Below are 18,764 nucleotides of genomic sequence, written 5' to 3'. Positions count from 1 at the left end.
CTCTAAAAACCTAAGGGTTATCACGCTGGATATGGGAGAGTTTGGACTATTATTTTTAAACAATTATCACTTAAATATATTAATTTTGAAACCAAAATATTCTGGTAAAAAAATATTTAACTTGAGTCCAAATAAGAAACAATATATTGGAATATGCTTTCAATATTCCCTAATTCAAATTTAAAATTAATATTTTCAAAATATATATTTAATTTTAATTTATAAAATTGCTAATTTTTCGTTATTTGTTTTTTTGCTTTCATAGATATTTTTTATAATTTTATTTTTAATAAAATTAGTTCTAAATAAATTTGTTTTAAAACAAAGAATTTTTATTTATAAAAAAAATAAATATATATTTTAGATTTTATTTCCAGCCCCCGTTCACAGCTCCCTTCTCCCCGCCCCTGCTTCAGCTGCTTACCGTTGTTGCTCCCCTCTCCGCTTTGCCAATCTAGCCTTAATAATATCCATTACTTGCAATCTCAAATCATGGGCTCATGAAGATTAATTTAGTGTGACACGTAATGGCCCAATATGACCCATTAGAGCTAAAACCCTGATTTAGAGAATAGAGCATATATAATAAGAAGCTTTCGTCGCCGTCTCCTTGCACCTCTCTTCTCTCTTTCTCTCACTAGTCTTCATCTTTCTCGTTAAGGTTAGTCGCCGCATCGATCTTTACCGATGATTCGATTTCCATGTAGATGTTTGCTTTTGTGTTTGTCTTGATTAGTTTTAGCAATTTTGTTCCGTTTTGGTGTTTAGATGACTACTGAGTCTTGCTGGAGATGTCGTTTGATTGTTTAACCAAAACCTTTGATTCATCTCCGGTAGTTGCTTGTTTTGATAAGTCTGTTGTCATGCATGGTTCTAATTTTTACAACTCGATCTGGTTTGGTAGATGATACCGTTTTGATGTTTAGATGACAGAGACTTACTTGCTGCAGATCTGTGCTAATATCCTTTGATTGTCTCACCAAAACCTATGATTCATCTCCGATAGTTGCTTGTTTTGATAAGTCTGTTGTTATGCATCGTTTGATTTTTTACCTCTCGATCTGGTTTGCTAAATGATAATCTGAAAATTTTCAGTTTTTGTTGTTCTGTCACTAAGTAATATCCAGATCCTTTGTTCTTGAGAATAATTTACGAAAAATTATCATAGTCTTCACTTGTTTATATGTATCTTCATTTCTGTATGATTTTTATTTGTTTTGTTGCAAAAGCGTGATATAAGCTAAAGTTTCCCTACTTATTGTCTGATTTGTAATGAAATATCTCAGTCAATCTAATTCAATTGCTAATCCTTACTTTTTCTTTGATATTGCAGAGATTTTGGAGGTGACAACAAAAGTTTTACAAAATGGTAATACTTTTGTTTTGGTTCTTATATCATCGCTAGGCATTTTATACTATAAGGATTCATGCTTCAATAAAGACCTTTGTTATATACACTTGCAGGTGAAGTTCACAGCTGATGAGCTCCGACGGATTATGGACTACAAACACAACATCCGTAATATGTCCGTTATTGCTCATGTTGACCACGGTATATTATTATTCACCTCTCTTTGGAGATTGTTTAACCTGAATCTCTAGTCATATTTTTCAGTCTTTGTTCACAGTTTATAACTGTTTTCAGATTAATCTATCTCTTTTTTCTATTTCAACAGGGAAATCCACTCTCACTGATTCCTTGGTTGCTGCTGCTGGTATCATTGCCCAAGAGGTTGCTGGTGATGTTCGTATGACTGATACCAGAGCTGATGAGGCAGAACGTGGTATCACCATCAAGTCCACTGGTATTTCTCTCTACTACGAGATGACTGATGCTTCTTTGAAGAGTTTCACTGGAGCCAGGGACGGAAACGAATACCTCATCAACCTTATCGATTCACCTGGGCACGTTGACTTTTCTTCTGAGGTTACTGCTGCTCTCCGTATCACTGATGGTGCTCTTGTCGTGGTCGACTGCATTGAGGGTGTGTGTGTTCAGACTGAGACTGTTCTACGTCAGGCTCTTGGTGAGAGGATTCGACCTGTCTTGACTGTCAACAAAATGGACAGATGTTTCCTTGAGCTTCAAGTTGATGGTGAGGAGGCTTACCAGACTTTCTCGAGGGTCATTGAGAATGCTAATGTCATTATGGCTACATATGAGGATCCTCTCCTTGGTGATGTTCAAGTTTATCCTGAGAAGGGTACTGTGGCGTTTTCTGCTGGTCTCCATGGTTGGGCGTTTACACTTACCAACTTTGCCAAGATGTATGCTTCCAAGTTCGGTGTTGATGAATCTAAGATGATGGAGAGACTCTGGGGTGAGAATTTCTTTGACCCTGCCACCAGGAAATGGACTAGCAAAAACACTGGTACCGCGACCTGCAAGCGAGGGTTTGTCCAGTTCTGCTATGAACCCATCAAGCAAATCATTGCCACTTGCATGAATGACCAGAAGGACAAGCTTTGGCCTATGTTGGCGAAGCTTGGTGTCCAGATGAAGAACGATGAGAAGGAACTGTTGGCTAAGCCTTTGATGAAGCGTGTTATGCAGACGTGGCTCCCGGCAAGTACTGCACTACTTGAGATGATGATCTTTCATTTGCCATCTCCCCACACTGCCCAGAGGTACCGTGTTGAGAATCTGTATGAAGGTCCCCTTGATGATAAGTATGCAAATGCCATCAGGAACTGTGACCCCAATGGTCCTCTCATGCTGTACGTGTCTAAGATGATTCCTGCTTCTGACAAGGGTAGGTTCTTTGCCTTTGGTCGTGTCTTTGCTGGTAGGGTTGCTACTGGTATGAAGGTCAGAATCATGGGTCCCAACTTTGTTCCTGGTGAGAAGAAGGATCTGTATGTTAAGAGTGTTCAGAGGACTGTTATTTGGATGGGTAAGAGGCAAGAGACTGTGGACGATGTTCCTTGTGGTAACACTGTTGCTATGGTTGGGCTGGATCAGTTCATCACAAAGAATGCTACATTGACTAATGAGAATGAAGTTGATGCTCATCCCATTCGCGCCATGAAGTTTTCTGTGTCTCCTGTTGTTCGTGTCGCTGTTCAGTGTAAGGTTGCATCTGATCTTCCTAAGCTTGTTGAGGGTCTCAAGAGGCTGGCCAAGTCTGATCCTATGGTTGTGTGCTCAATGGAAGAGTCAGGGCAGCACATTGTCGCTGGTGCAGGAGAACTCCATATTGAGATTTGTTTGAAGGATCTCCAGGATGATTTCATGGGTGGTGCAGAAATTATCAAGTCAGACCCTGTGGTCTCTTTCCGTGAGACAGTATGCGATAGATCTTCACGCACGGTAATGAGTAAGTCTCCTAACAAGCACAACCGTCTGTACATGGAAGCAAGACCCATGGAGGAAGGTCTAGCTGAGGCTATTGATGAGGGACGTATTGGTCCAAGGGATGACCCTAAGACCAGGTCCAAGATCTTGGCGGAGGAGTTTGGATGGGACAAGGATCTTGCAAAGAAAATCTGGGCGTTTGGACCTGAAACCACAGGGCCTAACATGGTGGTTGATATGTGTAAGGGAGTTCAGTACCTTAATGAAATCAAGGACTCAGTGGTGGCTGGTTTCCAGTGGGCTTCCAAGGAAGGTCCTCTTTGCGAAGAGAACATGAGAGGCATCTGTTTTGAGGTTTGTGATGTGGTTCTTCACTCTGATGCGATCCACAGAGGAGGTGGTCAGGTCATCCCAACAGCCAGAAGAGTCATATACGCTTCCCAGCTCACAGCCAAGCCTAGACTTTTGGAGCCTGTATACATGGTTGAGATCCAGGCACCAGAGGGAGCTCTTGGAGGAATCTACAGCGTGCTGAATCAGAAGAGAGGACACGTCTTTGAGGAGATGCAGAGGCCAGGGACACCACTGTACAACATCAAGGCGTACCTGCCTGTTGTGGAGTCGTTTGGATTCTCGGCTCAGCTTAGGGCAGCAACCTCAGGACAGGCGTTCCCGCAGTGTGTTTTTGATCATTGGGAAATGATGTCGTCTGACCCTCTTGAGCCAGGAACTCAGGCCTCAGTGCTTGTGGCTGATACCAGGAAGAGGAAGGGTTTGAAGGAACAGATGACTCCACTCTCTGATTTCGAAGACAAGCTTTAAGCTTTCACCAAAACTTTTAGCCCTCTTTCGCTATTGTTACTTCTCTTTTTTATTTTTGTCTTTTTGATTGTACCATGTACAATGAGGGTTTTGAATACAAATTTCAATGTGGCTGATGAATTTTTTTTTAAACACATGTGGATTAAACTGAGTTTAGAAGATTCATCTCAAAATACTGGCACATGTATTGCCTCATTTCGAGTCTGTCCTGTCCTCGTATTGATTTTTTTGTGTGGAAAATTTTGTTTTATTCTGATTGGTTGACGATAATTTTGTTAATTTTTATTTTCTCCTTTGATCACAATTATTGTATATTAATCTATTTTTTTCTAAAATAAAAATATACTAAACTTCATCATTTTAAAAAATTTATAAATAAAAAGTAGTTTCGTTTCTTTTGAACATAGAAAAAGGATAGAAAAAACCATTTCTAATTATTATTTTCTATTATTTTTGATTACTTTTTTTGTGTGATTAAACTTATTCTTTTTAGTTTTTACTTGCAAAAAGAAAATTAATTTCAATTATAAACATTATAAAACATATAAGCAATTATTTAGTTTTTATTCACTTTAATTTAGGTTTAATTGATAATTCTTATAAAATATGTAAACACAAATAATAATAAAAAATAAAATATGAAAATACAAAATGGTAGGGTAAGGTGTTGAATTTTATTAAACAAAACTATCAGAGATATTAAAATTGAATTGAGTGTTAAGATAAAATAATGTGGAGTGTTAAAAGTTAAGGTAGTGGATGTTGAATTTAATAATATTGTATATAGTCTTATGTGGATGCTTTGTGCATCATTTGTAGATGCTTAGGTGGTCGAACGAGAATAAAGAAAATTTAAAATATATATAATTCAAAGTACATAGTTAAAAAATTAATTAAATTAATGAACAACGAATTGATTTTTATTATTAATCAAATACAACTCGCCACTGAAATCGATTCAACGAAGAAGAAGTAGAACTAGGCGACACCATTTCTATATGGACTGATCCCTGGATACCAGCTCAATCCCCAAGATCAGCTTTAAGTAACGGTCCTTTTCAGGACCCATCTCTCTCATTTTCTCAATTCATGGACCCTTTAACGAATACTTGGCACAGAGATCGGCTCGTTAAGCGTTTTGATCCAATGGATGTTGACTTGATAGAGGATATTCCTTTCGGTGTTTTCTCGTTGGCAGACTCCTTTGGGTGGAACTTTAGGAAATCGGGTATAAATAGGTGTAACACCCGCGATCCTGAATAGGATCGTAGGTCGTGGCTTGGTCCTAGATGGTAGGGAGATCTCGGACAAGTCGGGAAAAGAGCTACGCATTAGCTCGGACAAGGAGGGAAACAAGCCAAGCATGGGACAAAGATCGGTCAGCTTCGGAAAACTCTCGGCCAGCTGCGGACAGTTCTCGGCCAGCTGCGGACAGTTCTCGGCCAGCTGCAGACAGTTCTCGGCCAGCTACGACAGCTCTCGGCCAGCTGCGGATAGTTCGGCCAGCTACGTCCAGCACGACCAGCTGCTAGTCAGCTCGATCCAGCTCGACCCAGCTCGACCCAACTTGACCCAGCTGGACCAGCTGTACGGTAGTGGACGGAGTTCAGGTCAGCTGGGGAGCTCAGGACCGAACGGGCATGGCCGAACGGATATGGATGAACATGCATGGCCGAATATGTGCGATCGGACAGATGTGTCCGATAGGTGTCTTTTGGGGCCAAAACTGCCGCATGTACCCTATAAATAGAGGGCGTGGCTTTCATTTCGAACACACCATCGGAAACAGGAAAATACAGTAAAACTCTAGAGTTCGAGTATAAGATAGGGAAGAAGGTTCCGAGAGAAAGAGAGTTCGGCGATAAGGCTTAAGGGCTGGAGGTACGGTACAATACCGACCTTATGGTTCTGGGAAATGGGGTAGTTGCATCTGCATAAGCATTTGTAATACTTCGGTTGGTCCCGTTGGTCGGAGGAAAGGGGGTGCGGCTCGGCGGGATACGGCCGAACTGATGCGCATGCTACCTCCCTACCGACCAGCGTACCATCCGGAGTGTCCGAGTACGGACGGAGAAAAGTAAAAGCGGCTCGGCGGTTGGATAGGGATCTGTACAGATTCCACGGTACACCGTCTGAACTGATGCGCGGGATAACTCTCTACCGGCCGACCGCTGTACTGGACGAATGTTAGAACTTAGCGTGCATTGCATGACATTGTACGGCTAAGGGGAAGGTTATTGATGGTTACTTGGATTTCAGGAAAGGAGAATGATCGCGGGAAAGGAAGTGCTTAGGCGCGAGACTCATGGCCGGGAAGATGAGTGGTGGTGACATGGGTAGCTAGGATCTATTATACAGCTTGTACTAGCTTATTATGCAAACTCATAAGTTGTATCGAATCCTTTTATTATTTAATACAATGTTCAAATGTTTGCTTTACTCTAAGTTATATCATATAGATTCTAGATATTGAATCACAAAATGCGCGAATGAACCTTATTTAAAGAATGGACTGTATAATATGACTAAGTAGCGAGGAAAGGACGAGAGAACCTCACCGGACATCGGATGGCCGGGGTTGGGGTCTTTCAAGTTGGTATCAGAGCATGCTTGGTTCTAGGACCGGTAAAATGGGTTTCAGGTATCACCACTCATCGGCTTAATGGGATCTCGCTGTAGTTGTTCTTAGTGTTATCGGTTTATTTTATTAACCATGACTAAAGTGCATGCGTTTTGCAGATGGGTAAGAGCAACAAGGAAAAGAAAAGGAAGGGCAAGGAAGTGGCCGATGAGATCACTAACGCCGCTGAGACATTAGTCGACGTGGAAGGAGGGAACACAAACGCCCAGAATCCAGCCGGACATGTGGCTGGAGAGAAACAACCGGATAATGATAAGCCGGAGAGTAGCGGTGCTACGGACGTGAATGGGCAACAGAATGCCGTACCATCGTCCCAGGAACAATGGGAAACGATGAAGGCAATGATGGCACAGTTGGACATGCTGACAAAGGCGTTGGTACCGGTACGTTCGAAGATCATCGAAGTTAGTCCGGGAGATTCTCCGAGAAAAAGACGGGACTACTTGGATGCGTTGGAGCATATGTCGAGACTGAAGACAAAAAAATTTCCGGGAAGTTCGGATCCGATCGTGGCTGACAAGTGGAGAAGTCGACTTGTAAGGAATATTAATTCCACTCGCTGCCCGGAGGAGTATCAAAAGGACATCACTGTCCATTTCCTGGAAGAGGAAGCACATGACTGGTGGGTGTCAGTTGTGAAACGGAAAGGTGGGCAAGTTATAACACTTGCGGACTTTGAGAAGGAATTCAACAAGAAATTATTTCCTCCGGAGGCTTGGGACCGACTGGAAAGTGCGTACCTGAGCCTGATACAAGGGGATATGACGGTACATGCATATGATGCTGAATTCAGTCGCCTTAGGCGCTTTATCCGCGGATTACGGGTGGACATCCGCAACCATTGCGTGAAAGGTGTCTTTTACTCGGTCGTGGAGGTAGTGGAAAGGGCAGTTATGATAGAAGCTGGGTTGGAGGAAGAGAAACAGCTTAGACGCGAGAGGGTTTCATTGCGTTCAAATAACCCAGCCAAAACCATTGATCGAAAAAGGAAATGGGACAAGGTGGATAACGCGAGGTCCGACGCCAAGTTTGGGGAGTGTAGGACTTGCGGAAAATACCACAACGGTTCTTGCTGGAGGGCCGTGGGTGCATGTGTTCGCTGTGGAAGCAAGGATCATGCAATCCGGAACTGTCCGAGGATGGAAAATGGCGATGGGCCAAGGTCCTGCTTCTCGTGCGGAAAAGAGGTACATTTTAAGAGGGAATGTCCGAAGCTTGACGAGGGCAGACAGAACTATCAGTGTGGGAACCATGGCGAGGAACCTTTACCGCAACCACCAAAGAGACATGCTGTTGCACCACGCGTGTACGAACTGTCCGAGGAAACTGCTGCTGGGAATTACAGGGCGATTACTGGTATGTATGAGAACCTTTCTAAGTTCAATTCGTGCATTACATAGCATCATAATGCATATGAAAGGGGGATATGGGTACTTAGCATTCTAGAGGAATGTGTAGGGACCTTACGAATAGGTTATGTGGAAACGCACACCTTGTTTGATTCGGGGGCCACACACTGTTTTGTGAGCCCGGAAATGATAGGGAAAGGTGGGTTCAAGCGTGAACCGAACACCGGATATGGATTGGTCCGAGCAGCCGGCGGGCAGGTGATGTACCTGTATGGTGTGGTTCATGGAATCTCGGTCATCGTCAATGGTGTCAATATGCCTACTGACCTGATCATTGTTCCACTCATGAAACACGATGTTATCTTGGGGATGGACTGGTTGGGAAAGTACAAGGCTCACATTGACTGTCACCAAGGGCGAGTAAATTTTGAGAGAAAGGATGGGACGTTAAAGTTCCAGGGAATAAGATAAACTTCGGGAAGTTTGATTATCTCGCAATCGAGGCGAAAAGGATGCTGGAGAAAGGCTGTGAGGCATACTTAGCCACAATCATAACAAAGGAAGTTGGGGAAAAGGCGGAGTTGGACGATATTCCAATAGCCAACGAATTTGCCGATGTGTTTGAAGTGGTACAGGGAGTGCCACCGGATAGGTCAGATCCGTTCACCATCGAGCTAGAACCGGGGACGACCCCTATATCTAAAGCGCCTTACCGGATGGCACATGCAGAAATGGCAGAGTGAAAGAAACAATTGGGAGAATTGTTGGAGAAAGGATTTATCAGACCAAGTAGTTCACCATGGGGTGCACCGGTCTTGTTTGTAAAGAAAAAGGATGGTAGCTTCAGACTATGCATCGATTACCGGGGGCTGAATTGGGTGACGGTGAAGAATAAGTACCCATTGCCCCGGATAGATGAGTTGTTGGAAAATCTCCGATGTGCAAAGTGGGTCTCAAAGATAGACTTGGCTTTGGGGTACCATCAAATTCCGATTGATCCAACAGACATTTAGAAAACAGCTTTCTGGACAAGGTACGACCACTTTGAGTTTGTGGTCATGCTGTTCGAACTGAGCAATGCACCAGCAGCTTTCATGAAGTTGATGAACGGTGTGTTCCGGGAATTCTTGGACGTGTTTGTTATCATCTTCATTGATGACATACTCGTTTACTTGAAGGATTGGGAAACCCATCAAAATCACTTGAGGGCAGTATTAGAGCGGTTAAGGGACCAAAATCTTTTCGCGAAGTTAAGCAAATGCTTGTTTTGGCAAAAGAGTGTCGGATTCCTTGGACACATTGTCTCGGACCAAGGAGTGTCCGTGGATCCGGAGAAGATTAAGTCGATAAAGGACTGGCCATGTCCGAAGAATGCCACCGAGATAAGGAGCTTTCTTGGGTTGGCTGGATATTACCAAAGGTTTGTCAAAGGCATTGCGAGTATGTCTCAGCCAATGACACGATTGATGGGAAAGGACACTAAGTTCCAATGGTCGGAAGAATGCGAGAAAAGTTTTTCGGAGTTAATGGCAATGCTCACGAGTGCTCCGGTACTGGTACTGCCGGAGGCGGACGAGCCGTACGTGGGGTACACTGATGCCTTTATAACTGGGTTAGGTTGTGTACTAATGCAGAAGGGTGGTGTAATCACATATGCTTCAAGGCAATTGCGTAAACACGAGGGAAATTACCCAATGCACGATCTAGAAATGGCCGTGGTGGTGTTAGCGTCGAAGATTTGGCGTTCATACCTCTATGGAGCCAAAGTTCAAATCTTCACCGACCACAAGAGTTTAAAGTACATATTCACCCAGCCGGAGTTAAATCTAAGGCAAAGGAGGTGGATGGAGTTTGTCACAGATTATGACTTAGACATCGCCTATCACCCGGGAAAGGCAAATCAAGTCGCTGATGCCTTAAGTAGGAGACGCTGCGATGTGGAAGCCGAGAAAAATCAGGAAGAATTGGTTTACATGATGGGGGCTTTGCATTTAAATGCATTGTCTAAGGAGTTTGAGCCACTAGGCCTGGGAGCGGCCGATCAGGCGGATCTACTTAGTAGAATTCGATTGGCTCAAGAAAAAGACGAGGAACTTAAGAGTTGAGCGGAGAATAATAAGACGGAGTTTTAGACATCAAATAATGGTACCATTGCGGTGAATGGACGAGTATGTGTGCCGCAAAACAAGGAGTTAAGGGAGGAAATTCTAAAGGAAGCGCACCAGTCTAAGTTCTCGATCCACCCTGGTTCGACTAAGATGTGACTAGATTGCCTATGAGTAAGCTTAAGCATGATGCGGTTTGGGTAGTGGTGGAAAAATTGACCAAATCTGCACACTTCATCGCAATCGCGGAAACAGATGGAGCCGAGGTAATCGCGGTCAGGTACATCGAGGAGATCGTCCGGTTGCACGGAGTGCCGGTGAGTATTGTCTCGGACCGTGATAAGCGGTTCACTTCACATTTCTAGAAGGCTTTTCAAAGGGCGTTGGAAACAAGGGTGAACCTAAGTACGACCTATCACCCACAAACTGATGGACAGTCCGAGAGAACAAATCAGACACTCGAGGACATGTTGCGAGCGTGTGTACTGGATTGAGGCGGAAGCTGGGAAAAGTACTTGAACTTGGTGGAATTCGCGTACAACAATAGCTACCAAGCTAGTATTGGAATGTCGCCTTATGAAGCGCTTTATGGCCGGGCATGTCGAACGCCGTTGTGCTGGACGCCGGTTGGGGAACGGACGTTATTCGGACCCGAGATTATGGACGAGACAGCTGAAAAGTTGAAGCTCTTGAAAATCAAGTTAAAGGAAGCCCAAAACCGACAGAAAAGTTATGGGGACAAGCGTCGGAAGGAGTTGTAGTTTGAAGTGGGCGATTTGGTGTATCTTAAGGCGATGACCTATAAGGGAAAAGGGCGATTTACCAAAAGGAAAAAGTTGAGCCCAAGGTACGATGGTCCGTACAAGGTGATCGAACGGGTAGGCATGTTGGCTTACAAGTTGGAGTTACCACCAAAGCTAGACACCGTTCACAAGGTTTTTCGTGTATCACAATTACAGAAATGCCTAAGTGAGGAAGACGAAGTGGTCGAGGACGTACCACCTGAGTTGCAAGAAAACTTGGCGGTTGAAGCCACGCCTATTCGAATCATTGATCGAATCGTAAAGGGAATGCGCAGGAAAAAGATTAACATGGTGGACACGAAGAAGCTACTTGGGAGACTGAAAACAAGATGAAGGCGGATTATCCTAAGTGGTTTAAGGAGATGAGTGAAGATTAACTTGATCCGGATTCGGGGACGAATCCCTTTCAAGGGGGGGAGACTTGTAACACCCGCGATCCTAAATAGGATCGTAGGTCGTGGCTTTGTCCGAGATGGTAGGGAGATCTCAGACAAGTCGGGAAAAGAGTTGCGCATTAGCTCGGACAAGGAGGGAAACAAGCCAAGCATGGGACAAAGATCGGTCAGCTTCGAAAAACTCTCGGCCAGTTGCGGACAGTTCTCGGCCAGCTACAGACAGTTCTCGGCCAGCTGCGTACAGTTCTTGGCCAGCTACGGCAGCTCTCGGCCAGCTGCGGATAGTTCGACCAGCTACGTCCAGCTCGACCAGCTGCCAGTCTGCTCGATCCAGCTCGACCCAGCTCGACCCAGCTTGGCCAGCTGTATGGTAGTGGATGGAGTTCAGGTCAGCTGGGGAGCTCGGGACCAAACGGGCATGGCCGAACGGACATGGATGAACAGGCATAGCCGAATGGACATGGCCAAATATGTGCGATCGGACGGATGTGTCTGATAGGTGTTTTTGGGGCCAAAACCGCGGCCCGTACCCTATAAATAGAGGGCGTGGCTCTCATTTCGAACACACCATCGGAAACAGGAAAATAAAGTAAAACTCGAGAGCTCGAGTATAAGGTAGGGAAGAAGGTTCCGAGAGAAAGAGAGTTCGGCGATAAGGCTTAAGGGCCGGAGGTACGGTACAATAACGATCTTATGGGTCTGGGAAATGGGGTAGTTGCATCTGCATAAGTATTTGTAATACTTCGGTTGGTCCAGTTGGTCGGAGGAAAGGGGGTGCGGCTCGGCCAGGATACGGCTGAACTGATGCTCATGCTACCTCCCTACCGACCAGCGTACCATCCGGAGTGTCCGAGTACAGACGGTACGGTTGGAGAAAAGTAAACACGGCTCGGCGGTTGGACGGGGATCTGTACAGATTCCTCGGTACACCGTCCGAACTGATGTGCGGGATAACTCTCTACCGCCCGACCTCTGTACTGGACGAATGTTAGAACTTAGCATGCATTGCATGACATTGTACGACTAAGGGGAAGGTTATTGATGGTTACTTGGATTTCAGGAAAGGAGAATGATCGCGGGAAAGGAAGTGCTTAGGCGCGAGACTCATGGCCGGGAAGATGAGTGGTAGTGATATGGGTAGCGGGGATCGATTATACAGCTTGTACTAGCATTATTATGCAAACTCATAAGTTGTATCGAATCCTTTGATTATTTAATACAATGTTCGATTGTTTTCTTTACTCTAAGTTATATCATATAGACTCTAGATATTGAATCACAGAATGCGCGAATGAACCTTATTTAAAGAATGGACCGTATAATATGACTAAGTAGCGAGCAAATGACGAGAGAACGTCACCGGCCATCGGATGGCCGGGGTCGGGGTCTTTCAATACGGTTAAGTCAGGCTATGATACCGCTCGTAGGGGCATCCCTTTGCCGTTTCAGGTTATTCGGGCTGGTGCAGATATTACTTCTCTTCTCACTGGGGTATGGTTATAGGTATTTTGTTGATGGCTCTTGGAAAGAAACAGATTCTTTTGCAGGTGCAGGATGGGTTTGCTTTTCCCCCCAAGGATCATCACCTTTACGTGGAGTCTCCAATTACCGGTGCAGTATGTCCCCGTTGCATGCAGAAGTTGAAGCTTTCATTTGGGCGATACGGTGCATGATTGGCTAGATGTCCAGGATGTGGCTTTCTTTACGGACAGTGCGGACTTGGTTAAGATGGTGTCTTCTCCTCACGACTGGCCGGCTTTCGCAACATATTTGGATGGCATCAAAACTGATAGAGAGGAGTTTGATTCTTTTTATTTATCTTATATTTCTCGAAATGCAAATGTACAAGCGGATTCTTTGGCTCGCCAAGCCCGCCTATCCCCGCAGCATGTTTTGTTTGTAAACAATTTTCTCTCTAGATTGGCTCTTTTGAGCTAATCTCTTTTGTTGACAAAAAAAGAAGAAGAAGAAGAACTAGAATCATATCTAATCCCGAGTTTTTATTTAAGGAAAAAACTTTTAAAAAACACTAATTTATTTTTATTTTGAATGTTTAATATTTGGTGTTTTTGATTGGAAAAAAATATGTATATTAATTAAAACAAACGATTTAATACTTCAAGAATATAAATGTTGTTATTTTCATACTCACGTTTTCAAAACAAAATTAAATTTCCAGTTGATAACATCATTATTTTACCCATTTTAGCTATAGTTTTAGTATGCATTTAGGAACAGTTTGATATGATTTCAAGGCTTTAATGTCCATTATCAAGTATTTTAGGTTTCAAGAAGATTTTACAGGTTTTATAACAAAAAAGGACCAAAAGGCAAGTAAAATACGTTTTAGGAAAATTTCAGAGCTATACAGTACTGGCAATGTTTGAAGAACTTCTAGATCTCACATTTCGACGTACTTGGTGTTTATGGAAAGCTGAGAGAGTCATCTTTCTTATCGAAGTGGAATCAAGTCAATCCATCCAACCATCCGGAAGTTAAGCCCGATTTAACGAAGACGTATCTTAAACCGACCTAAGAAGAACCATCAAGCCAATGGGCTTTTATTGAAGGCCTGACCAGCTACCACCACGGCGGCCCAGTCGAAGTCTTCACCCCCATTCTAGAAGCTTCCTACGCTGCCCCTTTCCATGCACTTAACAAGAGAAGACGTTTCTACCCTTACAAAACCCTAAACCTAGACAGAACCCTATAAATACTCTTCTAAGCCCTAGGGTTTTGAGTGTGCAATCATTGGAGCAGCCAAGAGACACGACCAGAGGAGCAGCCGACGTACAGACCTCTCCCTCGTCCCTCTCTTTGAAGCTTTGAGATCCACCAACTCTTTCTATTCTATTTGCTTTGTACTTTGTTTGTAAGGGAGAATATCCTACAACTTTGTTTGACTATCATTGAAGTAATATGTAAAACCCTTTTCTCTATTTATTCTTTTATGTTTATGAATTGTTTAAACCTTACTTTGATGATTCCCTTAAACGTGCTATAGTATTTTTCTAGTTGGGTTTAAAGGGATAAATCAAAGGGGGGAGATGATCTTAGTTTAGGTGGTAATTTTTAGGGTTTGTTAGATTTATATTCTTGTTTATTCTATGCTTTAATTCTAAGTCTTTACTTAATGCTTTAAGTTAGCCTCATGAACTAACTATGATCTAAAGTGTTTGTGCTTTGCCAAAAGCTTGCATGTGTGCTTGACCTAGCTTAGATGTGTGGGGAGCCATAGGAAGCACATACCCCTTACCTATGGAATTCCACGGATTATAATCGAACCTGTTTGAAATGCTTTGATCTATGGGTCATTGCCTGCGACAGTTGAGTTAAGAATTGTAGGGATCTTAGACGGTTAGCTTGAGAACTTTAAGTTAACGGTTCATTAGTGTTTCATAGTCCGAGTTTTAGATAAACAAACTAACCCTAAACTTTCCTAGATAGATAGATCATTGAACCCCTGCGATTCCCCTTGATGCCCAACGATTGTTTCATTTATTTTACTTGCTTTTATTTACATTCATTTGCTTGCTAGAACCGTGACAACCAAAACCCTATTTTTACTGAGTCCTAGCCTTACTTCCCTCCGTCGGATTCCGTTGAACAACAACTCTCTCTCTGTGGGATCGATCCTTAGATACTACTATCGATTAGCTGTGCACTTTGAGCAATTGTGTGGTCTTCTTAAGGTAAAAGATTTGAAGTGAAAAACCACACACATCAAAGCTTTTTGGCGCGTTGTTGGGGAGAGATTGTTGTTTACAAGAGTCTAGGAACTAGAGTAACGTCTAGGACACCCTGCTGTTTAATTTTTCTTTTTGTTTTTCATTGTTTCAGGAGACCTTGAGGATGAACCTCAACACTCTCCCAGGAGATTTTGAGAACCTTACTATTGCTGAGCTCATGTCACACTATCGAGCCACGGACGAAGACCCATCCGGTCCACAATTCACTCGCTGCACAGTACAAGCCTTGGTCGCTCTCGACCAAGCATTGTACCATCACTTAGGCAATNCACATACCCCTTACCTATGGAATTCCACGGATTATAATCGAACCTGTTTGAAATGCTTTGATCTATGGGTCATTGCCTGCGACAGTTGAGTTAAGAATTGTAGGGATCTTAGACGGTTAGCTTGAGAACTTTAAGTTAACGGTTCATTAGTGTTTCATAGTCCGAGTTTTAGATAAACAAACTAACCCTAAACTTTCCTAGATAGATAGATCATTGAACCCCTGCGATTCCCCTTGATGCCCAACGATTGTTTCATTTATTTTACTTGCTTTTATTTACATTCATTTGCTTGCTAGAACCGTGACAACCAAAACCCTATTTTTACTGAGTCCTAGCCTTACTTACCTCCGTCGGATTCCGTTGAACAACAACTCTCTCTCTGTGGGATCGATCCTTAGATACTACTATCGATTAGCTGTGCACTTTGAGCAATTGTGTGGTCTTCTTAAGGTAAAAGATTTGAAGTGAAAAACCACACACATCAAAGCTTTTTGGCGCGTTGTTGGGGAGAGATTGTTGTTTACAAGAGTCTAGGAACTAGAGTAACGTCTAGGACACCCTGCTGTTTAATTTTTCTTTTTGTTTTTCATTGTTTCAGGAGACCTTGAGGATGAACCTCAACACTCTCCCAGGAGATTTTGAGAACCTTACTATTGCTGAGCTCATGTCACACTATCGAGCCACGGACGAAGACCCATCCGGTCCACAATTCACTCGCTGCACAGTACAAGCCTTGGTCGCTCTCGACCAAGCATTGTACCATCACTTAGGCAATCTTGTCGCAGTGCTTTCACTCGACCATCTGGAGGCCGAGCACCACTTGGACCAGCTTACTGCCGAGCTGAACACTCTTACACACCGTACCACACGGACGTGCCATGCTTTGCAACGGACCATCACCTTGATTCGCAAGAAGTTATGAATGTCGATGTCAATGAAAACTTTTTCTATGACAATCGAAAACCAATCACTTCAAAGAGCTCTTACAATGAAGACAAGCTCATGAAGATGATGGATGAACTTATATCAAGTCATGAGGAGGCTAATAGAGTTCTAAATGCTAAGTTGGATAAGATGAGCATTGAGTTTGGAGCCAAACTCGAGACTATCACCAAGGACGTTACACGCTTGGAGGAGCAAATCAATGCTGTCAACAATCAAGTCTTAAACAACACGGAGTATATTGATGATTACCGAACAAATATTATCAATATGGGTTACACCATTGACACCATCGAGAGCCGTTTAGAGTGGAAGGTTGAAGACTTACAAACCTTATTCAACAACCCGGACGAACGCAACAACTGGAGCTGAACTTTAAACCATCCCTACCGAGATCCTTTCCGAATTCCACACCAAGTCTACCAAGACAACCATCGTAAGCCTATACAACTAAAAGCTGAAGAAGAAATGATGCTGAACTTTATAAGTCGGATGACAGACTCTCTAGATGGGACTTTGAAGATGCTACATGGAAACCTTGACAAAATCCAAACTGATCTTTCGGGAAGAATGGATGATATTGCTATTGAAGTTAAAAGAATAGAGGCGGAAAGTTCTAAAACTGCTGAAGCCATTGAGAGGAAGTTCCATTGTCTTGAAGAAGAGCAGAATAAACATTCAAAGGAGATAAGAAAAAATGCTAAGGAGATTAGCGATTGCAACATGAAGATTAACACTTTGGAGAGCCGTTGCTGCAATAACACCGAAGCTATTCTTAACAAGACCTTCGACCTGTGCAACCATATGGAGAAGTATGAAGAAAGAGCTAAGAAAACCGAAACCAAAGTGGAAGAGATTGGTAAACAATTTGATACCTTGGGAGACACTCTAACCGAAGAGTTCACTGGTCTTCTTGTTCCACTACTTGAGTCTAATATTGGAGCTAAGCAAGCTGCCATGGAAAAGAGAATCAAGTCTCTTGAGGAGAATCTGGAGAGCTCAATCTTGTGTGTTGCTGGACACACCAAGGAAGAAAATCGAATCGATGGAGAAGAAGAAGGAAGAAAAAAAGAAATTCTTGATGAAAAAGGAAAACTTTCATGTTTCCTTTTAGGAAAAGGAATTCTTGGCCCTATAAAAACAAGGGAGAAACCTACTCCTCCTCCACAATATCTCGACGTGAAAGAAGTTCCCCTAGAAGCTGCAGAACCTAAAAAATATTTTTTGAGAGATAAGCTACAAGTTTCGATGGAGACCAAGAGTTCTACACCCGATTTGCAAGAGATCTCTCAAGGAGAAGAAGTTTCGATCCTTATCAAGGATTGTTTTGCTGTAACATCTCTTGAAGCCTCACCACCACGAAACCTTGAAGGTCTAGGAGAAGAAGAAATCGCTGAAGAAGAAGAGGAGTATGAAACCGACTATGAGGATGAGTCCATTAGAGATTATGGATCCGATTTTTCTAACCCTCAACAAGGAGAACCAGAAGCTGAGCCGATTGTAGAAGAAGGAAAGGAGCACCAAACCGCCGAGTTTGGAGAGATACAAACAATCTCTAGATGGGATGAGCCCCCAAGAGACAAGTTTAAGACTTTGATGAAAGCTATTCCGCCCCACATCTCATTCGAAGAAGCATGGAGCAAGTTCCCATTGAAGCGTTTCTTCATGGAGAGCTATATTACTGAAGAACATGTGGAGGATCACTTTAGAGAGGCAAGACTATCTCTCTATCCAAACGCACCAGCCGAAACACAAAAACTATGGCGTAGAAGACGCATTAGCGAGGAAGACTTGGAGAAGTTCACCAAAGCTGTCAAAGCTTTACCCCTTCGTACGTCTTTCATGAATACTTGGTGCCAACATGATATCTCTCGTTTATTTTTGGAAAGCAGAGAATCAGTAGAAGAGATTAGAGATCTGTTTTTTAAAAGCTTTGGAACCTGAAGATTTGCGAACACTACACAAAGTGGAGAGCCCTGGCAGATTCCTCATCACTTGTTCCATCAATGGTGTTAAATTCGAAGATGCATTATGTGATTCCGGTTCATGTATCAACATCATGTCAACCGATGCTGCAAGGAAGATTGGCTTGAGACACTTACAACCCTCGGACATACGCATAGGACTCGCCAACTCTTCATTCACAATACCCGAAGGAATTGTCCGAGACATTCATGTGAGAGTTGGAATCTGCAATGTTTCAACTGATTTTCAAGTTATCAATGCTGAGAAAGGAAGGTTTACACCACTTATCCTTGGAGGAGCATTCCTATCCACAGCCGGAGCCGTCATGGACTGGCCTAACCGAAGAATGACTCTCACCAACATCAATGGAGACATCTTCTATGAAGGTAAACCATTCAACCCACCTACTCGACAGTGTAGAGAAGAAGA

General features: G+C 43.2%; 1 protein-coding gene across 1 annotated transcript; it reads left to right on the top strand.

Moving 5' to 3' along the window:
* Window positions 558-4,278, top strand: LOC104778478 (elongation factor 2). Its single transcript, XM_010502938.2, has 4 exons — window positions 558-661; window positions 1,334-1,369; window positions 1,465-1,552; window positions 1,677-4,278. Exons 2-4 carry the CDS (start codon window positions 1,367-1,369, stop codon window positions 4,115-4,117), a joined length of 2,532 nt encoding a protein of 843 aa, XP_010501240.1. The 5' UTR covers window positions 558-661; window positions 1,334-1,366; the 3' UTR covers window positions 4,118-4,278.

This window comes from Camelina sativa, chromosome 3 (assembly GCF_000633955.1).
Source record: "Camelina sativa cultivar DH55 chromosome 3, Cs, whole genome shotgun sequence".
NCBI classification, from domain to species: Eukaryota; Viridiplantae; Streptophyta; class Magnoliopsida; order Brassicales; family Brassicaceae; genus Camelina; species Camelina sativa.
The sequence above is the reverse complement of the archived record's forward strand: the minus strand, read 5'-3'. Positions and strand labels throughout refer to the sequence as shown.